Consider the following 20,631-nt stretch of genomic DNA (forward strand, 5'->3'; position numbering starts at 1 on the left):
GTAAACATTCATTGAAATCGGCCCAGTAGTTTATGAGGCAGACAAAGGTTATTTTTCTACATAGGGCCATAATTCCTTTTTAAAGGTCCGGAATGAAAACATACTATTTGGATGCACTATGTCGGGGGGCAGTTACCATATCTGTAAACTTTCGTTGAAATTGGCTGCATAGTTTTGGAGGAGTTGTATGGACAAGTATTTTTCAACAAAGGGCCATTACTCCGTTAAATTACATGAGTTTGTATGTAACAAACTCATGTAATTTAACGGAGTGGAATTACATGTATAATGTCCTAAAGCGGCGAAGAACATCGTTTAGTTGAGGTTTCAAGCTTATCCTGAAAGATAGCCAATGCACTAAACCCCCACTCGACTTTAAAACAATACCACACAGAGTCTTGGACACTCTTGGCACAAACACTTTGATATCTCAAACCATAAACTCCATACATTTTGTGTGATCGTTTGCAATCACAATATACTGGATTGGACACAAATGTTTTGATATGTAAACTTGTAAGCCGTCACCATGCTGTCATAGTTATCATGAAAAACAAATTTAGAATAAATCATATTCTGTAGCCTAAAGTTGTATTTGTGACGTTAATGATTTTTCAGACATGGCTCCCCGTTTCCTACTATTTCATATGTTTAAGAACACATAAGACATGCATTTTAATTTCTTTTTAAGTTTTATTACTTCTCATACCTCCTAAGTGAACGACAAAGTTATATAGTTCAGTAGTTTTCTACTTTCTTTAGCCTTCTACATCAACTTACTTAAGTAATAAAGAGGTTTGTCCTTACTTCGAATTCCTTATTATTATAATAAATATCTTCATTCTATATATCGAATAAATCATGTCAAAAATGAAATAGAATAAATTTAGCAAATTCAACAGTTTGTATTTCTAGCCTCAGATAACTCAATAAGTACAAATGAATATTATTGCAGGTTTCTCTGTATGACGTTAAATAAATACTGTTTTGGAAAATTTCATCCATATATAAACATTCTTAATTTAATATTTGGATACAATGGAAATAAACTTATCGACTAACGTTCATTACAATGTACCAATATCAATATAATGTATATTCATGGATGAAGTCGACAAGGTGACGGTCATCATCGGGGACTGGTAATCCAGCTACAAGACAAGGTAACGACCAACCTCGGGACTGGTAGTCCAGCTACAGGACAAGGTAGAGACCAACCCCGGGGACTGGTAGTCCAGCTACAGGACAAGGTAGAGACCAACATCGGGGCTGGTAGTCCAGCTACAGGACAAGGTAGAGACCAACATCGGGGCTGGTAGTCCAGCTACAGGACAAGGTAGAGACCAACATCGGGGGCTGGTAGTCCAGCTACAGGACAAGGTAGAGACCAACATCGGGGACTGGTAGTCCAGCTACAGGACAAGGTAGCGACCAACCTCTGGGGCTGGTAGTCCAGCTACAGGACAAGGTAGCGACCAACCTCGGGGACTGGTAGTCCAGCTACAGGACAAGGTAGCGACCAACCTCTGGGGCTGGTAGTCCCGCTACAGGACAAGGTAGCGACCAACCTCTGGGGCTGGTAGTCCAGCTACAGGACAAGGTAGAGACCAACATCGGGGACTGGTAGTCCGGCTACAGGACAAGGTAGCGACCAACCTCTGGGGCTGGTAGTCCCGCTACAGGACAAGGTAGCGACCAACCTCGGGGCCTGGTAGTCCAGCTACAGGACAAGGTAGCGACCAACCTCGGGGGCTGAAAATCCAACTACATAGTCCACCACTTTGTGAGGTACTACAATTACTATTATGACAAAGTAAGGAAGCGACTATTAAAAATCAGTTTGTCGATGCAGAAAGCAAAAACAAACCACAATACGCATAGTAATACCAATCTGTTTGCTAAAGGTATATTGCTTGACCCAGTATGACCTATAAATATATGTTGATAGAACTTACAAACACAAAACATTTTAATAATTTTAGAAAATATGTGATGATTGATATCTGATTTTAATTTATATATGTATGTGTGTGTACATATTTATAAATATATATGCTGTTCTATTAAACGGACGTGACACGTGGGTGGTTGTCATTCTCTTCCAGGAATGTTCTTATACAATGCTTTAACTATTTGCACTGCCTTCAGATACGTTTGATCTTATCAACTTTGTACTGATAACAGTTTCTGTAACAATCTATCACTGGATACGTCGTCAGTGATACAACTGAATTCTAGCCGCACACACAACACATAGAAGCGGAGTTGTGATCAGCCTTTGGAAATATGCGGCTTATGAGACTATTAAACTACACCATCACTATGTACTGGAGACAGAGAAATATCAACCTAAGGAGTAAACAGATGTGTTTCACTGAAGTTTTGCCAAATTCTGAATATCAACAAGGTTTTCCTGGGGGTTAGGACTTCGCTGTCTCCACCTCACAGGCGTCTAAGAACGAACAGTGTTTAAGTTTTATTGACATGTAGTTGATTTTTATTTTTCTATTTTCTTAAATTCATTCATTACTATTATTTTCTGTAATATTCTTTTAATTTGACTACAATAAATAGATAAGGAACACTGCACTTTGTTTATTTTCGTTAATAAGAGCAGTCCTGTTGTTGACACGAGAGCATGGAACACCAAAACACATATATTAGTGGATAATGTGACGTCATCCCTGTGGTTGACATGAGAACATGGAACACCAAGACACATATATTAGTGGATACTGTGACGTCATCCCTGAGGTTGACATGAGAGCATGGAACACCAAGACCAATATTAGGGGATACTGTGACGTTATCCCTGAGTTTGACATGAGAGCATGGAACACCAAGACACATATATTAGTCGATACTGTGACGTCATCCCTAAGGTTGACATGAAAGCATGGAACACCAAGACACATATATTAGTGGATACTGTGACGTCATCCCTGAGGTTGACATGAGAGCATGGAACACCAAGACACATGTATTAGTGGATACTGTGACGTAATCCCTGAGGTTGACACGAGAGCATGGAACACCAAGACACGTGTAAAAGTTGATACTGTGACGTCATTCCTGTTGTTGACACGAGAGCATGGAACACCAAGTCACATGTATTAGTGGATACTGTGACGTCATTCCTGAGGTTGACACGAAAGCATGGAACACCAAGACATATGTATTAGTGGATACTGTGATGTCATCCCTTAGGTTGACACGAGAGCATGGAACACCAAGACAAAATGTATTAGTGGATACTGTGATCCCATTTCTGAGGTTGACACGTGACAGCTTGAGACAGCACGCAACAAAATGCTGCTAGATACATACAATGTAAATGGTTCTGTGTTTTCAGAATAAAGTTTAATCAATTGAAAACGTTTAATGCATAGGCTAGCAAATAGTTGCAGAATAACAGTTTTCGTTTTATAAGTGCTATCTGAATAAGTTGATCACACCGTCATGTAGAGATATAGACAAACTATCAAGTCACTACCGAATGTAGAGATAGAGACAATCTGTCAAGTCACTACCGAATGTAGAGATATAGACTAACTATCAAGTCACTACCGAATGTAGAGATAGAGACAAACTATCAAGTCACCACCGTCATGTAGAGATAGAGAAAAACTATGAAGTCACTACCGAATGTAGAGATATAGATAAACTATCAAGTCACTGCCGAATGTAGAGATATAGACAAACTATCAAGTCACTACCGAATGTAGAGATAGAGACAAACTATAGACAGACTATCAACTCACACCCGAATGTAGATATATAGACAGACTATCAAGTCACTACCGAATGTAGAGATAGAGACAAACTATCAAGTCACTACCGAATGAAGAGATATAGACAAACTATCAAGTCACTTCCGAATGTAGAGATAGAGACAGACTATCAAGTCACTCCCGAATGTAGAGATAGAGAAAGACTATTTAGTCACTACCGAATGTAGAGATAGAGAAAACCTATTTAGTCACTACCGAATGTAGAGATAGAGAAAAACTATTTAGTCACTACCGAATGTAGAGATAGAGACAAACTATAGACAGACTATCAACTCACCCCCGAATGTAGATATATAGACAAACTATCAAGTCACTACCGCATGTAGAGATAGAGAAAAACTATTTAGACACTACCGAATGTAGAGATAGAGACAGACTATCAAGTCACTACCGAATGTTGACAAATTCTTGTGAAGGTTCCTACTATTTTTTTGCTTGTGCAGAATTTTAAGTGTTTAGAAATTTTTGATGCACTTATCTCAATTATAATATTGAGAACGTTTCTGGGTCTTGATCTGGCAGTAGTACTGACATTGTTGGGTTAGGGTTAGGAACCTTCCTCTTACTTCAGTGATAGAGTTACGCTAGTACTCAGCCAACTACATTTGATTTACACGTTCCTTGATTTTCTTGTATGAATGTAAGTGACAGATTTTGAATTGATTTTTAGATTATTTATTTTTTATTTTTAGCTGTGTTTGTACTTGCAGCAGAACTATGGTCTGGTTTTGATCGGAACTTACGCTCATGGCCCATGGGCTTTACATACATACACAGTAAGTAGCATGTAACATCCTCACAGAGAGCGTACAGACAGCCAACAAATGATGAAAACAAAAAACAAAAATGGAAAAAAAACACAGAAAAGGCAGTGTCAATATAAATTTCATATTCTGTCAGAATGTTCATGTCCTAATATTAAGAAATGTATATATTTGATAGTATTTTTTATCAAATGATGCCATCTGTCTTAAACAAAGATAAAAAAAGGTGAATTCGTGAACATTATAGATACATGTACAAAGATTCGTGACTTCGAACTATACAGATATTTGTGAGGCCCAGAACAGATTAAATCCGGTGTAGCGTGCGGAGCTGGTGATGACGTATGCTTGGATTATGAATCTCGTGTGACGATTGCTCCCAAGGACTTATTCCGTTTCTAAGATTACTCCGGTGTGTGTTATGTTATACTGGATACAAAGTTATACCAAGTTTGATCCTACGGTTATATTAACTATCTATTTCCATGTAATTGGTTTTACTACCAGGAGATCGAGTTAAAAGTGTACGTTCGATGAGTTAAATGTATATATCTATGGAAAACAAACTTGGATGTGCTTTTCAATCACGCAAAAAAACAGTTTACATAAACGTTAAGGTGCATACATGGCTGTTTAATTGTTTTTTATGGTTTCGTCATATGGTAGAACTCGATAAATCTACCTACGAGATGTGATTAAAATGTTAAGTGTACTTGAACATTAAAACGGTACACTAGTGATGCTGTTTAACGATCTTTGTAACTTGTCCCTCACATGAGCCTTTAAAATTTGTTTTATTCTGGGGAATTATGTGAATGAAATCCAACTACGGGGAATGTAAAACGATCGATATTTGTTTTAAGTTTCTTCTTATTGCATCCAATCATCTTTCTTTTATTTTTAAATGAATTTTATCTTCTTTTTTAAAATATTTGAACTGTTAAACAAGCACTGTATATATACAATTTGTTCACTTCATTCTAATGTGGGTTTGAATCTTTTTGAATAGTCATTTTTAATATAGTTAAAAATATTTATCACATTTGCCTCATGCAATGATCCTACCTCTTTTAGCTTGACAACTTTTTTTTTTCATTTTCATCTCAAAGATACAAATCAATATTAGCGCAACACATATTTTAATTAATCAAGGGAACGATATTTTTCAATCTATAGAAGGCCTTCTGTGTATGGAGGTTGACATATATAGTCTTACGTGATTTGTTCGCAGACAAAGCTCTCAAAATTTCAAATATGAATTCCAGATGTTACACGTTACTATAGACGTTTTGAGTATGATGATTCCCTATCCTATCGAGAATTCGTACGTAAACTCTGACGACAAACCACACTATAACATCTTAATTTTGACAGGTTAACTTTTCATTGTAATCCATTTTGCTTGGTATGTAATTTAAACCAATTTAAATTGCCAGCACATAGCGCTTTCTTAATTCAGCCTGAAGCTGCACATTTGCAGCACTGTCTTACACTCAAAATAGATACAAACAGACGATTAAGGTTATAGATAACTAAACTAAGTATTGGTATAGCTTATAATCGGGAAACACGTATAGCTTTAATTTCCAGGCTCAGAATTTATTTAAAAGGGGATAAAAAAACACTTTCCTACTTTATGTACATGTACATGAACAGATGATTACTATCACAAACAAATTATAAATATACTGTCAAATGTACAGTCGGGTGGTTGGGTGGCGCAGTGGAAAGCGCACTTGCCTTTCACCAAGGCGACCGGGGTTCGATTCCCCGATCGGGCGTGAAAATATACGCGGTCACCTGCCCGACCACGTGGATTGTCTCCGATATCCGGTTTCCTCCCACACTAAGACCCCCCGCGCGCTAACATCCGGGCCATCAAAGGTGAATAACATAAGTTGATATAACTTGTTACATAATTGTTGTAAAATAAATAAAGTTTATATTTATCAATGCACAGTCGACTTCTTCAGACGAACATAACTTTGTAACTTTACACCAATATACTAACTTCTAAAATATACACAGATATACTTCTTTCTAAAATACACACTTATGCAATAACTTCTTAACCAACACATACATACAGCAACTTCTGAACAACACGTAAATACACTAACTTCTGAGCTACCCATCAATACACTAACTTCTGAACTACCCATAAATACACTAACTTCTGAGCTACCCATCACTACACTAACTTCTGAACTACCCATAAATACACCAACTTCTGAACAACACGTAAATACACTAACTTCTGAGCTACGCATCAATACACTAACTTCTGAACTACCCATAGATCCACTAACTTCTGAACTGCCCATAAATACAACAACTTCTGAACAACACGTAGATACACTAACTTCTGAACTACCCATCAATACACTAACGTCTGAACTACCCATAGATACACTAACTTCTGAACTACTCATAAATACAACACGAAAACACACTAACTTCTGAGCTACCCATCACTACACTAACTTCTGAACTCCCCATAAATACACTAACTTCTGAACTACCCATAAATACATTAACTTCTGAGCTACCCATAGATACACTAACTTCTGAACTACCCATAGATACACAAACTTCTGAACTACCCATCAATACACTAACTTCCGAGCTACCCATCACTACACTAACTTCTGAACTACCCATAAATACATTAACTTCTGAACTACCCATAGATACACTAACTTCTGAACTACTCATAAATACAACAACTTCTGAACAACACGAAAATACACTAACTTCTGAACTACCCATCAATACACTAACTTCTGAGCTACCCATCACTACACTAACTTCTGAACTACCCATAAATACATTAACTTCTGAACTACCCATAGATACACTAACTTCTGAACTACCCATAAATACCCTAACTTCTGAACTACCCATAAATACACTAACTTCTGAACTACCGTTAAATACACTAACTTCTGAACTACCCATAAATACACTAACTTCTGAGCTACCCATCACTACACTAACTTCTGAACTACCCATAAATACGCTAACTTCTGAACTACCCATAAATACACTAATTTCTGAAATAAACATAAGAAAAATACTTTCTGAACAACACCAGGGTAAACTTACTCATGAACTACACACAGACACACTTACTCCTCAATTACATAAAAACAAAACGATACCCTCTGACTGATATACAAACAAATACAACAAAACTACTCACCATGTCCATAATCTGAATGAGGCTGAAGCCGAAACCGACCACAACATTCTCGGACGAGTTGAACACCGGACGGACGCTGTTGTCGTATGTAAGCTTGTCAAAGAGCTTGCCCACCAGTCTCTGCTCGTCCGGTAGACACTCCGTACACAGGGCTAAACAAATGAAGAACAGAACTGGTAACTTACTGAAGACACCAGGAAAATGGCATGGAAACATATTCACATCCGGTTCTGACGTAACAGGAAATAGTCGATCGGTGGAACAGTCCGATTACAGGGGTTCCTAGCTACGTAGAGATGTACGCGTGATGTAAATATGACCATATACGGGAATAACAGTCCAATGCATATCAATTTGTAGTAAAGGTCATGCGTCCCCGTTCAGGTCCTGGTTTCAAGCTTCAAGTTCTCCAACAAATCGTGTAAACAGGTTCCCATGTATAGAGGGTGCAACTTAAACGTGACAGTATAAAGATTGTTCACATGGGAAATTAAAAGTACGGTTAAAACGGAATAATTGCCGATGTGTTGAGTGTTCTGTACAGTTCACCATATAAGGATAAGATAAAATGACAAAATCATTATCTACACGATCATTTTTGTCCGATGTACAGAGGTTCCAAACGAGGTGATGAAACGATACGATAAATTTAACTTAATATGTCAATTAATTAATACACCAGTGTCACACAGCGCAGAAACAATGTCAGTTCCGGTTTACAAAGGGCTTTGCTTAGCTTCTGTCCTGCCTACAAAACTTCCGATCTAACAGTTATACGGAATGCACAGGGTCCGAAGTAGTTATAACGATGTGTGCCCGGCGGGTCCGAGCTTGCTGATCGTCATTCCCTTATACGCTCGGCAACATTAATACTCCCCACCGTAAGCAAACCTTCCGCAGACTGCCCAAGCACGCCACAAATATCGAGTGTTTCTACTTTAAACCCTGGCGAAACCGATGTCAAAGCAGATTGTTGCAAGGATAAGAAAGTTATGATTTCATTTAGGACGTGTTTCGTTGTATGAAGTCCTTGAATACGTAAATACAGACATAAAGAATGAATTATTCGACGTGTTCCTTTAAACACGCGGTATTAAAACTACGACATCTTCTTTTGAATTTTCCGGTCCCACTAGTCATAAAAACACTAATCGAAATAGCTGCAATACATGCTGCCATTGCCTAGCTGTTTTGTATATTGATATGTCACGTTAAGTGCCACATCTCTGTCTTGTGGTCAGATGTAATCTACGATGATCGAACCGAACCCCACAGAAGGCGGGGAATCAGGTCTTAAATTGGGTGACAGGGGGACGCTTGTGAAACACTCGTAATCGCCGAATTATGACAAGTTCAGTGTAAGTTTGATCGACATGTCCGTCAAATGGAATGTCCATGCTATTATGTGGGAAATATTCATCCATAATTCAAACAGTGATATAATAATATAATATTTCAGAGATGTTTATTATCACTCAGGCACACTATTGTGCGCAACAAGTGGTCATCATAAAGTACAATATAACAATGATATAGTTGACCTTAAAGCACTCATCTTACTATGATAGAGTACAATAATATAGTGGAAACTATTACACTCCTTATACAATGATAAACACAATATTACACTGTTCATACGTACTATCATACCTTATTATAATAGACAATATAACGCACTGCTCATACAATGACACTCATCATACACTGTGATATACATTATTACACTCACTTCACAATACTATTACGATGGTATAATACAAAGCATTACATTCACCCATACCATGCGTTCACACAGTGGTATACATGTAACAGGCACTGCTGCATCCATCTTACAGTACAATCCTACATTAATATTATTACAGTATTACACATATATTACTCGCACTACATGATATATGTATTATAGATAGTATACCACACCATAGAGTGCAATCATACCATGGCATAATAGTGACTATCATACTCATCATACCATATAATATTACAAAGGTATAATAGACAGTGTTACAATCCCATCATACAATACTGTAATAGACAGATACAAATAATATACAAATACCTTCAATCAGGGATATAACAAACAAACCATGATAAACAAGCTGCAACCATACTCATTATACAATACAATTATGTTAGGTTTAACAAAATGATCAGTAATATATCTATATGTATACAAAAGTTTACAGTTTGATGTGTGAAATCTATTAATTGTATGAAAGGCGATATATTTGATAATATTCTAACATTGCATATTGATATTAATCCTTTCATTTTATGAACAAATGGTTAGAGGTATAATAAATAGGTATATATTTTCTACGGATTTGACTTAAATAAGCATTTGAAAATATAAACAAATAATGATACTAGCTTCCAACTCCAGTAAAACAAATTTAAAAAGCGGACAGATTATGTTTTCACGTGATGTTCTAGTCAATCGCCCAGTCTCTATTGGCAGAGATATATTACTGGTTCTGAACTCACAGATAGTAATTCTTTCTTGTTGTTTGAGTATAGTAAAGTATTTTTCAAACTTAAGCTGTATAGCTTATCACGTGACAACGTGTATTTTGCTATAGAAATTGTCATTTGTACACATACTTCAACATCACAGTTCTACAACGTAGTTACCCCATTTCAACAATAAAACTGAAGTGTTTTATATATTATGTTTAAATCGAATGCAAAAATATCAAATCTGTAATTAAAATCATACCAAATAGCTAATAATTTCCTTGCGGGTGTATTGCCAGTATAGGGTTATATAAAGAACGTTTTACAAGAGACTTCAGCGTACACGGTTGATATAAAAGAAGAATCATAACTTGGCACTTTGTTGGTTAAGTTTTTAACAAGATTGATTTTTATGTTAAATCCTAAAGTATAGTTTGTTGTGTACATGTACATGTAACTGTTCCAATTGTTTGAAAAAATGCATCCGTCACGCATGACATTGAGATCTACGTCATAGAATTCACGCACCGACGTTCAGGCACCTTTTGTGAAACATGTTTTTTTTACCTTTAATGCAAGAAAATTGCTCCATTTGACGACAACCCGATATTATTCATTGATTCTGCTAGATGGCTGTTCCTAAGTCTCGCGACTGGTGTTTCGATACGCTCTTCTCGTCACGGTAAAGTACCGCGGGTAATTACCTAACATTCATATCTACCAGAACGACTCACCGATCAGCACCGACTCAAATCTACAAACGATGAGGGATCTGTTCAGAATAGATGGAAAACTAGATAACTGTCCAATTTGGTAGTGAAAATCACAAAGCTGAATAATATTATATCATTTTACGCTATTTAGACAGAAAGTGCAATTGTTGAAACAATCGACTCGGCTCTGGTCTAAATAGTTCAGGACAGAGTTTCCAAATTTAACGATAACACGAAACTAAAGTAAGTCAATCCGTGCATGTGTGCCTCGTTAGGTCAATGGTACGGAATCCCAGTAGTGACAAGGCTTGTTCCGCGAGTTGGATAATAACTATAAAAATAGCATTTATATATATCCCACCACCATGGTTGTTTTAATCCCGACTTCCATCGTTGTTTAGTTTTCATTTCTCCTACATGTATATGAACTATAAAATAGATAGTGTCGGCGAAGCTTCACACGCTGAGGAATAAATGGTCTAGTTTATTTACATCTATATGAATCAGAAGCGTGTCACGTTCGTGACCTATATATTCCATTACGACATTAGAAACGTATTCGGGGAGTACAATCGTTATGACAGCTTTGTCATTTACTGAAAATAATGGTTTTCAGAACCATCTGGCGCCCATTTCCATAAATCGAAACATACAGTAACGTACGTCATGTTAAGTTTGTGATCGGGTTCCCGACGGTATGGAGTCGACCTTGAACTTAATACCCGACAGCATTGCGAGATGTCTCGTCTGCTTCACCAAATATGGTAACTGACAGATTTACCGGCGATAAGGGGCTCCAGTAATTTGTCTGAGATCGTGTTGTTTTTCTATTATCAACACCAGGTTTATCTCGCCATATCACAGAGTTGTGTTCCCCAAAAAATGAAATATCTCCCATATCACAGATTGGTGTTCCCCAAAAGATAGAGTTATCTCCCATATCACAGAGTGGTGTTCCCCAAAAGATAGAGTTATCTCCCATATCACAGAGTTGTGTTCCCCAAAAAATGAGTTATCTCCCATATCACAGAGTGGTGTTCCCCAAAAGATAGAGTTATCTCCCATATCACAGAGTGGTGTTCCCCAAAAGATCGAGTTATCTCCCATATCACAGAGCGGTGTTCCCCAAAAGATAGAGTTATCTCCCATATCACAGAGTGGTGTTCCCCAAAAGATAGAGTTATCTCCCATATCAATTAGGATGTTGCCTTTATCAGCTGTTTATTGGCTGAAAATAATTTGTTCAATTAAACTATTTGAGTGCTTATGATCAGTTCGGACTACGTTAGACGACCCATCTATATATGCCAGAGACAGGTACAGTTTAACGCTCTGGTCAGCATTCCCGCACCTGACTACATTGACATTAGATATCCTAATTACAGAATAATACAAATGATATTATAAACATCATGTGACGATCTTGAATGAGGACAAAAACCTGATTTCATAAACAGTATGTACAAATTTCGGCAAAAGGACAATAAAACTGACATTACAAACAGCATGTAAACGGTCCCGCTTAAAGAGAAAAAGAGGATGTCATTTAAATTATCCTGATTTACATATACATGTAGATATCTCAAACACACCAACACGATCCTGATTAGACGATTTCTCACCACGACACGATTTCTCACCCGGGTGAGAAATCGTGATAAACTTGCTACGTTCGCAACACGATTTCTCAGTTGGTCAAAGAACTATGGGAATGTGTGCCCATACATCAAGTATACATTATTATCTTGGCCATATTAGAATTCTTTAAAATACAAAACAGTTTCACCAAAGGCTAAGATGTTCCGACAAATCTTGAAATAAGTTGTTTTCTTGTGAATCGAGAATCAACAGTTTGAAAACAAACTCAAAACCTCGCATCTTTGTTTTTTCTTCCTTCCTTTTCCAAGTCTGCCATCGAACACATATCATACTCTTGCATCTTGCAAAACATTATCTGTAAATGTCATCAGCTGTTAATACGGCATAAAACTTGAATAAATATATGAAAACAAAGTATCGAACAAACACAAAATCTATGAATTCCATTTATATTGCAAGAAAATTGTCTGGGAATCTGACAACTGATTAGGCAGTAGAATGAATGTTTTGGTGGCCATCTTGAAAAGAAATAAACCAACAAATCTTTTCGGAACATGTTCTTTGTTGATTAAATAAACTGGAACAAATATTTTCTTCTTTTCTGTCAGTTTTCAGTCATAATGATTAGACTATACCCATAGCCAGTAATTCTGATGTATAGACCATATGGTCATTTGATCCCTTCTTTGAATATGTTCCACCACATATTTTGGATTGAGATTTGTGTCACTGGTAGTTCATGGCCTAGTAAATCTATATTCAAAATAATTTTGAAAGATTACTTTTATTCTAAGATGAACACATTTTTGTCAGAAAAATATCATTACTTGAGATGGCTTCCGGCTGTTGATTTGTCTGTAAATATCTGATAACTGACCATAGCAAGACATTTTTACATGTATACTGTAGTATATGATCCTTAGTTTTGGTTGTATCAAAAATGATCCTTCAATGCGTTATTAGTTGGACATCATTCTTTGGGGAGAATTTCAGTTGTATGCTCCTACGAAAAAAGAAACAAAATACTCATTTAAATTTTAATGGGTGTTTTTGTTGTGATAAGGTTACACTGTAAGATCTACAACTCACCAAAAGACAATTGAAACTGAAATATAGGTTGGTAAAATTAATATTTTGATTGTGTTCTTGGTGATGGCGAAAACAAAGTCAACATCTACCGCAAAATGGCTGTTGCAGACCAGCTTTGGAAAAGTATCAATTATGCAGTGTCCTATATCACTTAAATTCTGTATCAAAATTAGCTATGACACTAAAAACACTTCAGTGGCTTTCGTTGATTTTTTTTTTTTTTTTCATTTTATAATGTGTCCGTGTAAGGTCGGGTCCTGTTTGGTTGACATTTAGATATTGACTGATTTTGTTCAGATTCGGTAGGCATATGCGTTATGGCATTATGATAATTTGTGCAGCATCATTTGCGACTTCAGGTTTAGTTTGGGCGCCTTAAGTAACGGTCCCTGTTACAACTAGATATTGTTATAATTTATGATAAAAATGAAATGTATGTACCCTTCCAGAGCAACTGATTTCACTTCTGCTTTAGTAAGCTCATGTTGTGTAAAAGGTTCGTGTTCTTTGTTACTTAAGTTACCTTTGTCATTGGAATCTTGCCATTATTGTTGACTATGTCTTGTGTTAGATATGACCTACATATTATTTATATATACGGTTTTTTTTCTATGTTTCGAATATCTCCATTGGAATTCAAACAAAGTCAGTTCTGCTGATTCGAAAATAAATAAATAATAAATAAATAACAGGTATTGTTATTTAAGAAGTGTTAATTCTCTCACAGAATAGGTGAACTATATTGCGTTTTAATATGTTTAAGAAGGTGCCTGCATTGTATTTGCGCGCGTGAGTTTGTGCCTGTATGCTGTACGCGTATGCGTTCCAGGTGTGTATGAACAAGTTAGACGGACGTAATATTGATTCTTACATACCACCTAATCGAGCAACAATATTTTTTTTCATAGTCTAATTGAATATGTGAAGATATGTGAAGACTTCTGCTGCGTATTTCAAAAGGGAATGAAAGAAAAAATTGATAGATAAATCAATCAATCAATCAATCTATATTAGGTATGCTGTACAACGAACATCTCGTCATTTGATACATGTATCATGTAAGCTCATCTATTACATGTACACTTAGGTAAGTTTAAAGAAGCTCGCTCTATTCTAAAAATGAGAGATGACGTTAGAAAAAACAAGGGATTGAAACAAGCAGCATATGTAAGCTGTCGAATGAAAGAAAGAACGTCTTTATTTTGGGGATACGTTTTGTTTTCTAGCGGAACCTTTATTTACAAAACACTTTAAATAAAATTTTACTTCGTGTTGTTATCAATTCGGTATTCCCATCTAATCAATAGCTTATACTCCTCATTTCACGCTGATAAGTAGATTGTCCAGGCTTATTTCAGATTCGTAGTCATATACATAATACATATGTACCTGCAGGACATTCTCAGACCTAAGCGTTTATCCGTTGTTTATCCGAGGCAAAGTGGAAATTCATCGCGCTTTTTTGTTCCTCACCGAATGCGTGTGTAATCAGTAAGGAGTTATCGCTTCACTATTGATGCTATAGTAATTCCTATAGCAAACGTTTTTTCCTAACTAACGGATGTATGGAATGCAGTTTTTTAGCAGAGAAAAGGGGATTTTAAAATGTAAAGAAACAGTTTCGTTATTGTTGAAAAACATCAGACACTACCCCGATTTAGATATAGAGCAGGAGTGAGAAATCGTGTCGAGTGAGAAATCGTGTCGGGTGAGAAATCGTGTCGGGTGAGGTGTCGGGTGAGAAATCGTGTCGGGTGAGAAATCGTGTTGGGTGAGAAATCGTGTCGGGTGAGAAATCGTGTCGGGTGAGAAATCGTTTCGCCTATGCCCATAAAGATTGCACAATTTCTCACCCGGGTGAGAAATTCGGCGGGGGTGAGATATCGTGTCGGGAAAGCAGCAATTTTGTCTGGGTGAGAAATCGTGCCGTAACAGACGATTAAAGTCATGCTCACTGTTGTTATAAATATCCCAGATGAACCGTCGTCATTCCCACAAGGATTACCCTGGGTTTTAACTATATTGGTTTAAGAATTAAACACCTAAAGCATAACTTACATGTACTATAGAGACATACAAAACAAAATCGCAATAAAACGCTCCTCTGCCCCGGTTCCCATACCACTGAACGTCCCACTGCCCGACGCCACTATATTGGTCTCTGCCGCACACCATTGGTATGTTCCCCGCTCCCCCTCCATGATGTACTCTGTCCCTTGTCCCACGCCGTTAAACTTAACCCCTGCTCCCATCATTATCCTTTGTCCTCCTCCCCATGACGCTACTCTGTTCCTCTCTCCACTAGCATGTTATTACTCTCCCCCACGTCACTCCTCTACACCCCCGCCCCATTCCCTCTACGATACTACTCTATCCCCCACCTCCACGTCACTCCTCTACACCCCCGTCCCATTCCAACTACGATACTACTCTCACCGATCTCCAGGTCACTTCTCGACACTCCCGCCCCATTCCCTCTACGATACTACTCTATTCCCCACCTCCACGTCACTCCTCTACACCCCCGCCCCATTCCCTCTACGATACTACTCTCACCGACCTCCACGTCACTCCTCTACACCCCCGCCCAATTCCCTCTACGGTACTACTCTATCCCCCACCTCCACGTCACTCCTCTACACCCCCGTCCCATTCCCTTTACGATACTACTCTATTCCCCACCCCCACGTCACTCCTCTACACCCCCGCCCCATTCCCTTTTCGATACTACTCTAATCCCAACCTCCACGTCACTCCTCTACACCCCCGCCCAATTCCCTTTACGATACTACTCTCATCGACCTTCACGTCACTCCTCTACACCCCCGCCCCATTTCCTTTACGATACTACTCTATTCCCCACCTCCACGTCACTCCTCTACATCCCGCCCAATTCCCTTTACGATACTACTCTCACCGACCTCCACGTCACTCCTCTACACCCCCGCCCCATTCCCTTTACGCTACTACTCTATTCCCCCCCTCCACGTCACTCCTCTACATCCCGCCCAATTCCCTTTACGATACTCCTCTCCCCGACCTCCACGTCCCTCCTCTACACCCCCGCCCCATTCCCTCTACGATACTACTCTCACCGACCTCCTTGTCACTCCTCTACACCCTCATCCTATTCCCTCTACGATACTTCTCTCACCGACCTCCACGTCACTCCTCTACACCCCCGCCCAATTCCCTCTACGATACTACTCTATTCCCCACCTCCACGTCACTCCTCTACACCCCGCCCAATTCCCTTTACGATACTACTCTCACCGACCCCCACGTCACTCCTCTACACCCTCATCCCATTCCCTCTACGATACTTCTCTCACCGACCTCCATGTCACTTCTCTACACCCCCGCCCAATTCCCTCTACGATACTACTCTATTCCCCACCTCCACGTCACTCCTCTACACCCCCGCCCAATTCCCTCTACGATACTACTCTCACCGCCCTCCACGTCACTCCTCTACCCCCCCGCCCCATTCCTTCTACGATACTACTCTCACCGACCTCCACGTCACTCCTCTACACCCTTATCCCATTCCCTCTACGATACTACTCTCGCAGACCTCCACGTCATACTACTCTCACCGCCCTCCACGTCACTCCTCTACCCCCCCGCCCCATTCCTTCCGTCACTCCTCTACACCCCCGCCCCATTCCCTCTACGATACTACTCTCCCCGACCTCCACGTCACTCCTCTACACCCTCATCCCATTCCCTCTACGATACTACTCTCGCCGACCTCCACGTCACTCTTCTACACCCCCGCCCAATTGAAGTATCCCCCACTTTTCCAATGTTTAAGTTTTCATGTTCGAACAATTTTTTTTCTATTCCGCTTTGGAAAGTACGTCATATCTAAGAAATTACATGTTTTTATTGCCAACGACCTAAAGATCTCTAATAACCAAACAACCTCAGTGTATGTCCAGTCGCCCGACCCCCTAACTATTGCCTTGCAGAGGAGGTCAATATTGATATGAAGGTCAACATACAAAAAGCCTAATACGGACCTTCCTAGCTATTATATTAGCGTTTCACCAGAGAATATTCTTATACTTATCAATGGCAGTGCTTGCAGTCATTGGAGGTCACAGAAATTGTCGTTTACGTCTTACATATCTACAGGCATTCGCCACAACGTCTGCTGTCGCTGAGTATATAAGATACGCAGGAACCATGGGATTTATTTCGCCTCAGTGACCCGGATGTACTGACGCAGTCCCAATGGCGACACATTTATAGACGTATTTACGTCCTTATCACAATAATCGTGTTTTATTACATATGAATATGTATAATGTGGTCACTTAAGCTACTCAGTGTGTCCTTATACCGTCTCTGAACAATCCTGATACGGATATTTACAATGTAGATATGGCAGAACTTACTGAGCTCCACACTGACCAAGTAGGCGCAAACATCACCGATAACAGACGGTAGATACAGCAGGAAGTTACAGGGGCACCACACTGAACAATTTATTTTGATAAAAATACTCAACTCGCGGAGCCATTTCAGGAAAACATAAACAAATGACTGCGTTTGAAAAAAGAAATCTACAACAAGTTAAATAGTTTACAAGAAAAAATATTTTGAGTGGAATATTTTCAGATCTTACTACATGTACCTAAAATACTCCTGCTCGGCGATTGGATAAAAATGAGAATGACAGTCATTTTGCAACTAGAAGCAAGATTAATGACCTTGACAATGGACCTTTTATACATTTGAATTCACCTTCGGTTTTTTGTATTCAACATTAGCATGCTTTGGTCAACGGCATCACTTCCAGATGTGAGCAACAATAATTTACAATGTATATACTTTTATAGATTACATTACTTTATAACGTATCATTCATACCAGTATATTTTCTTCTGTATCACACCTTTCTGCATGTAATCAAATAAACGTTCTTTTAAAACAATAAGGAACTGAAGCCATCAGTCATTTGGGTAATTGTGCTCTGTGATCTCGGAGGAAATGGACGACGGCAATTCACTCGTATATGGTGTAGCGTCTGGAAATCACGCCAGTCACGTCCCAACATCCTTGTACAGACGGAAGCTGCATCTGATGTAATAGGGCACTTAATGCATTAGTGCATCCGAGTTCACATTGTTCACATGAACTACACGTATAATATGACTTGTTTGATGTGTCGTACAGTGATAATGTTGTATGTACAAAGATAATCTGATCTATATAAGTAATAAAGACAGTGTGATGTCGGTTGGTAAAAGGACAGTGTGATGGATTTTAGTGAGTAATAAAGATAAATTCAAAGGCATAACATTAGTAACAATGGCGAGGTCGTGGTAAGGCGTCTATACAAAATAGCTAGCCTTTACTTTGAAGCTTCATTCCACTCTCACATTCACCGTCGGCTGCGAAAAATGTCAAAGACAGTCTCGTTTAAACCTTTCGGCATCACAGTTTTATATCGGACAGCAGAACACTCATGTGCTTCAAAAATGCATAGATGTGCTATGTAGTTTTTTTAAACAGTATGTACACAGCCTGCAGGTTGCATGGTGACGTAGTGTCGGCCTGACCAGGCAAAGAAGAAAAAAATGCATAACTAGGCAAACTTCTGATCACTTGAGACACGTTTGCACCCGCAGACATATTTCAAATATGCTGAATGATAGTCCTATAATCGTGATCAGAATAATTGGGCATTTTTTTGTATTCGAATTATATCACTTTTTAATGAATGTAAGAAACAGTATTAGGCAAATAAAACGTCAAAATTGTAATGGCATCTCGATCAGAACTCCAGAGTATCATCTGTATCATCCTAACTCAGCTTTACTTGGTACATTTTTTTGTATGTTTATATTGTGAGAATGCAGAGCAAATCTAAATATTTCTATTTAAACAAAAAACCAGGATTCTTTATGTGATTTGGTAGAATAGATATAATCAAAATATTTGCTTGTATGATGGATTGTTATAATAAGAAAGATGTGTTAATATTGAAGGCGAAAATCCTGCCGCCGTATGTACAATGCATGTCTCTCTGAAAATACACACACCTGAGCTAATTATTTCTTTCATAGAGTTTAAACTAATTGCGTCATTTTAGAGTAATTTCGTCATTATTTGCCAGTTACAACAGTATGATTTTATTATATACTTTAAATACATACATGTATAATGGTATTCAACCAGTGGAGATATATTAATACATGTACTTGCTTCCACTAAGTGCGGATATTAATTATTACGAACTCATTTTTTTTCTTTCTCCCGTAACAGGAAAGAAAATAGAGACATTGTGGCGTCGCAGCGTGTGAGGCTGTTCCACACTCTACAATGATCCGAAAAGTACAGGAAATAATGAAGTAGAAATTAGATGATCTCATAACAACCATACTTGGTATGTTACATCGCTGATTTCTCATTTCAAACTAACGCAGGCACACAGGCACTCCTCTCTCATAAGGATAATAAAAACTAGTCAGACGTAGTGAGCTGAATTACACGATTTATCACAAGATAGTCTGAGTACTATAATATTGTTTCCTGATGTCTTACGTAAAGGCGGTTCGCTGAGATGATAGTCAATAAACATTGTTTATATTTGTTAAATGTGAGTACTAGTATTTTCAAACCCGATCTAATTGATGTATAACGTGTTCGTTCAGGCAGGTCGATAGAGTTAAGGACGGAAACAAGATGTACGGTCGACTGTGGTTACCCAATACGAGTTTAAATTAAATAACGAATAAATATTTTATTTTGAGATAAAATTTCCATAAACATCCTATAAAGGAAGACGTGATTTTTCGATTGATCCAACACAAATGGATGAAAAACTGCTGAAGCATTTAAATATGACCTTGATCTGTTGATAAACACAGAACATGTCAACCGTCAAATTACAGGCGTCTTCTGAAACACAGTGGAATTGACATAAGATTTTCGGGTTGTTCAACTCAGCGACAGATGCCTAGCAGGGAGTTCTCTTCCTCTAGACACACACACACCGGCTCCTTCTGTCA

General features: G+C 38.3%; 1 protein-coding gene across 1 annotated transcript in view; it reads right to left on the reverse strand.

Annotated features, from left to right (window-relative positions):
- Nucleotides 1-20,631, reverse strand: part of LOC110464473 (neuronal acetylcholine receptor subunit alpha-10-like) — a 90,145-nt gene that overhangs the window by 41,378 nt on the left and 28,136 nt on the right. The window contains exon 2 of the mRNA XM_021519710.1: nt 7,758-7,909. Coding sequence (XP_021375385.1) covers nt 7,758-7,909 — 152 coding nt within the window. The remainder of the gene's footprint in view (nt 1-7,757; nt 7,910-20,631) is intronic.

Source organism: Mizuhopecten yessoensis, unplaced genomic scaffold (genome assembly GCF_002113885.1).
Source record: "Mizuhopecten yessoensis strain PY_sf001 unplaced genomic scaffold, ASM211388v2 scaffold10991, whole genome shotgun sequence".
NCBI lineage: Eukaryota > Metazoa > Mollusca > Bivalvia > Pectinida > Pectinidae > Mizuhopecten > Mizuhopecten yessoensis.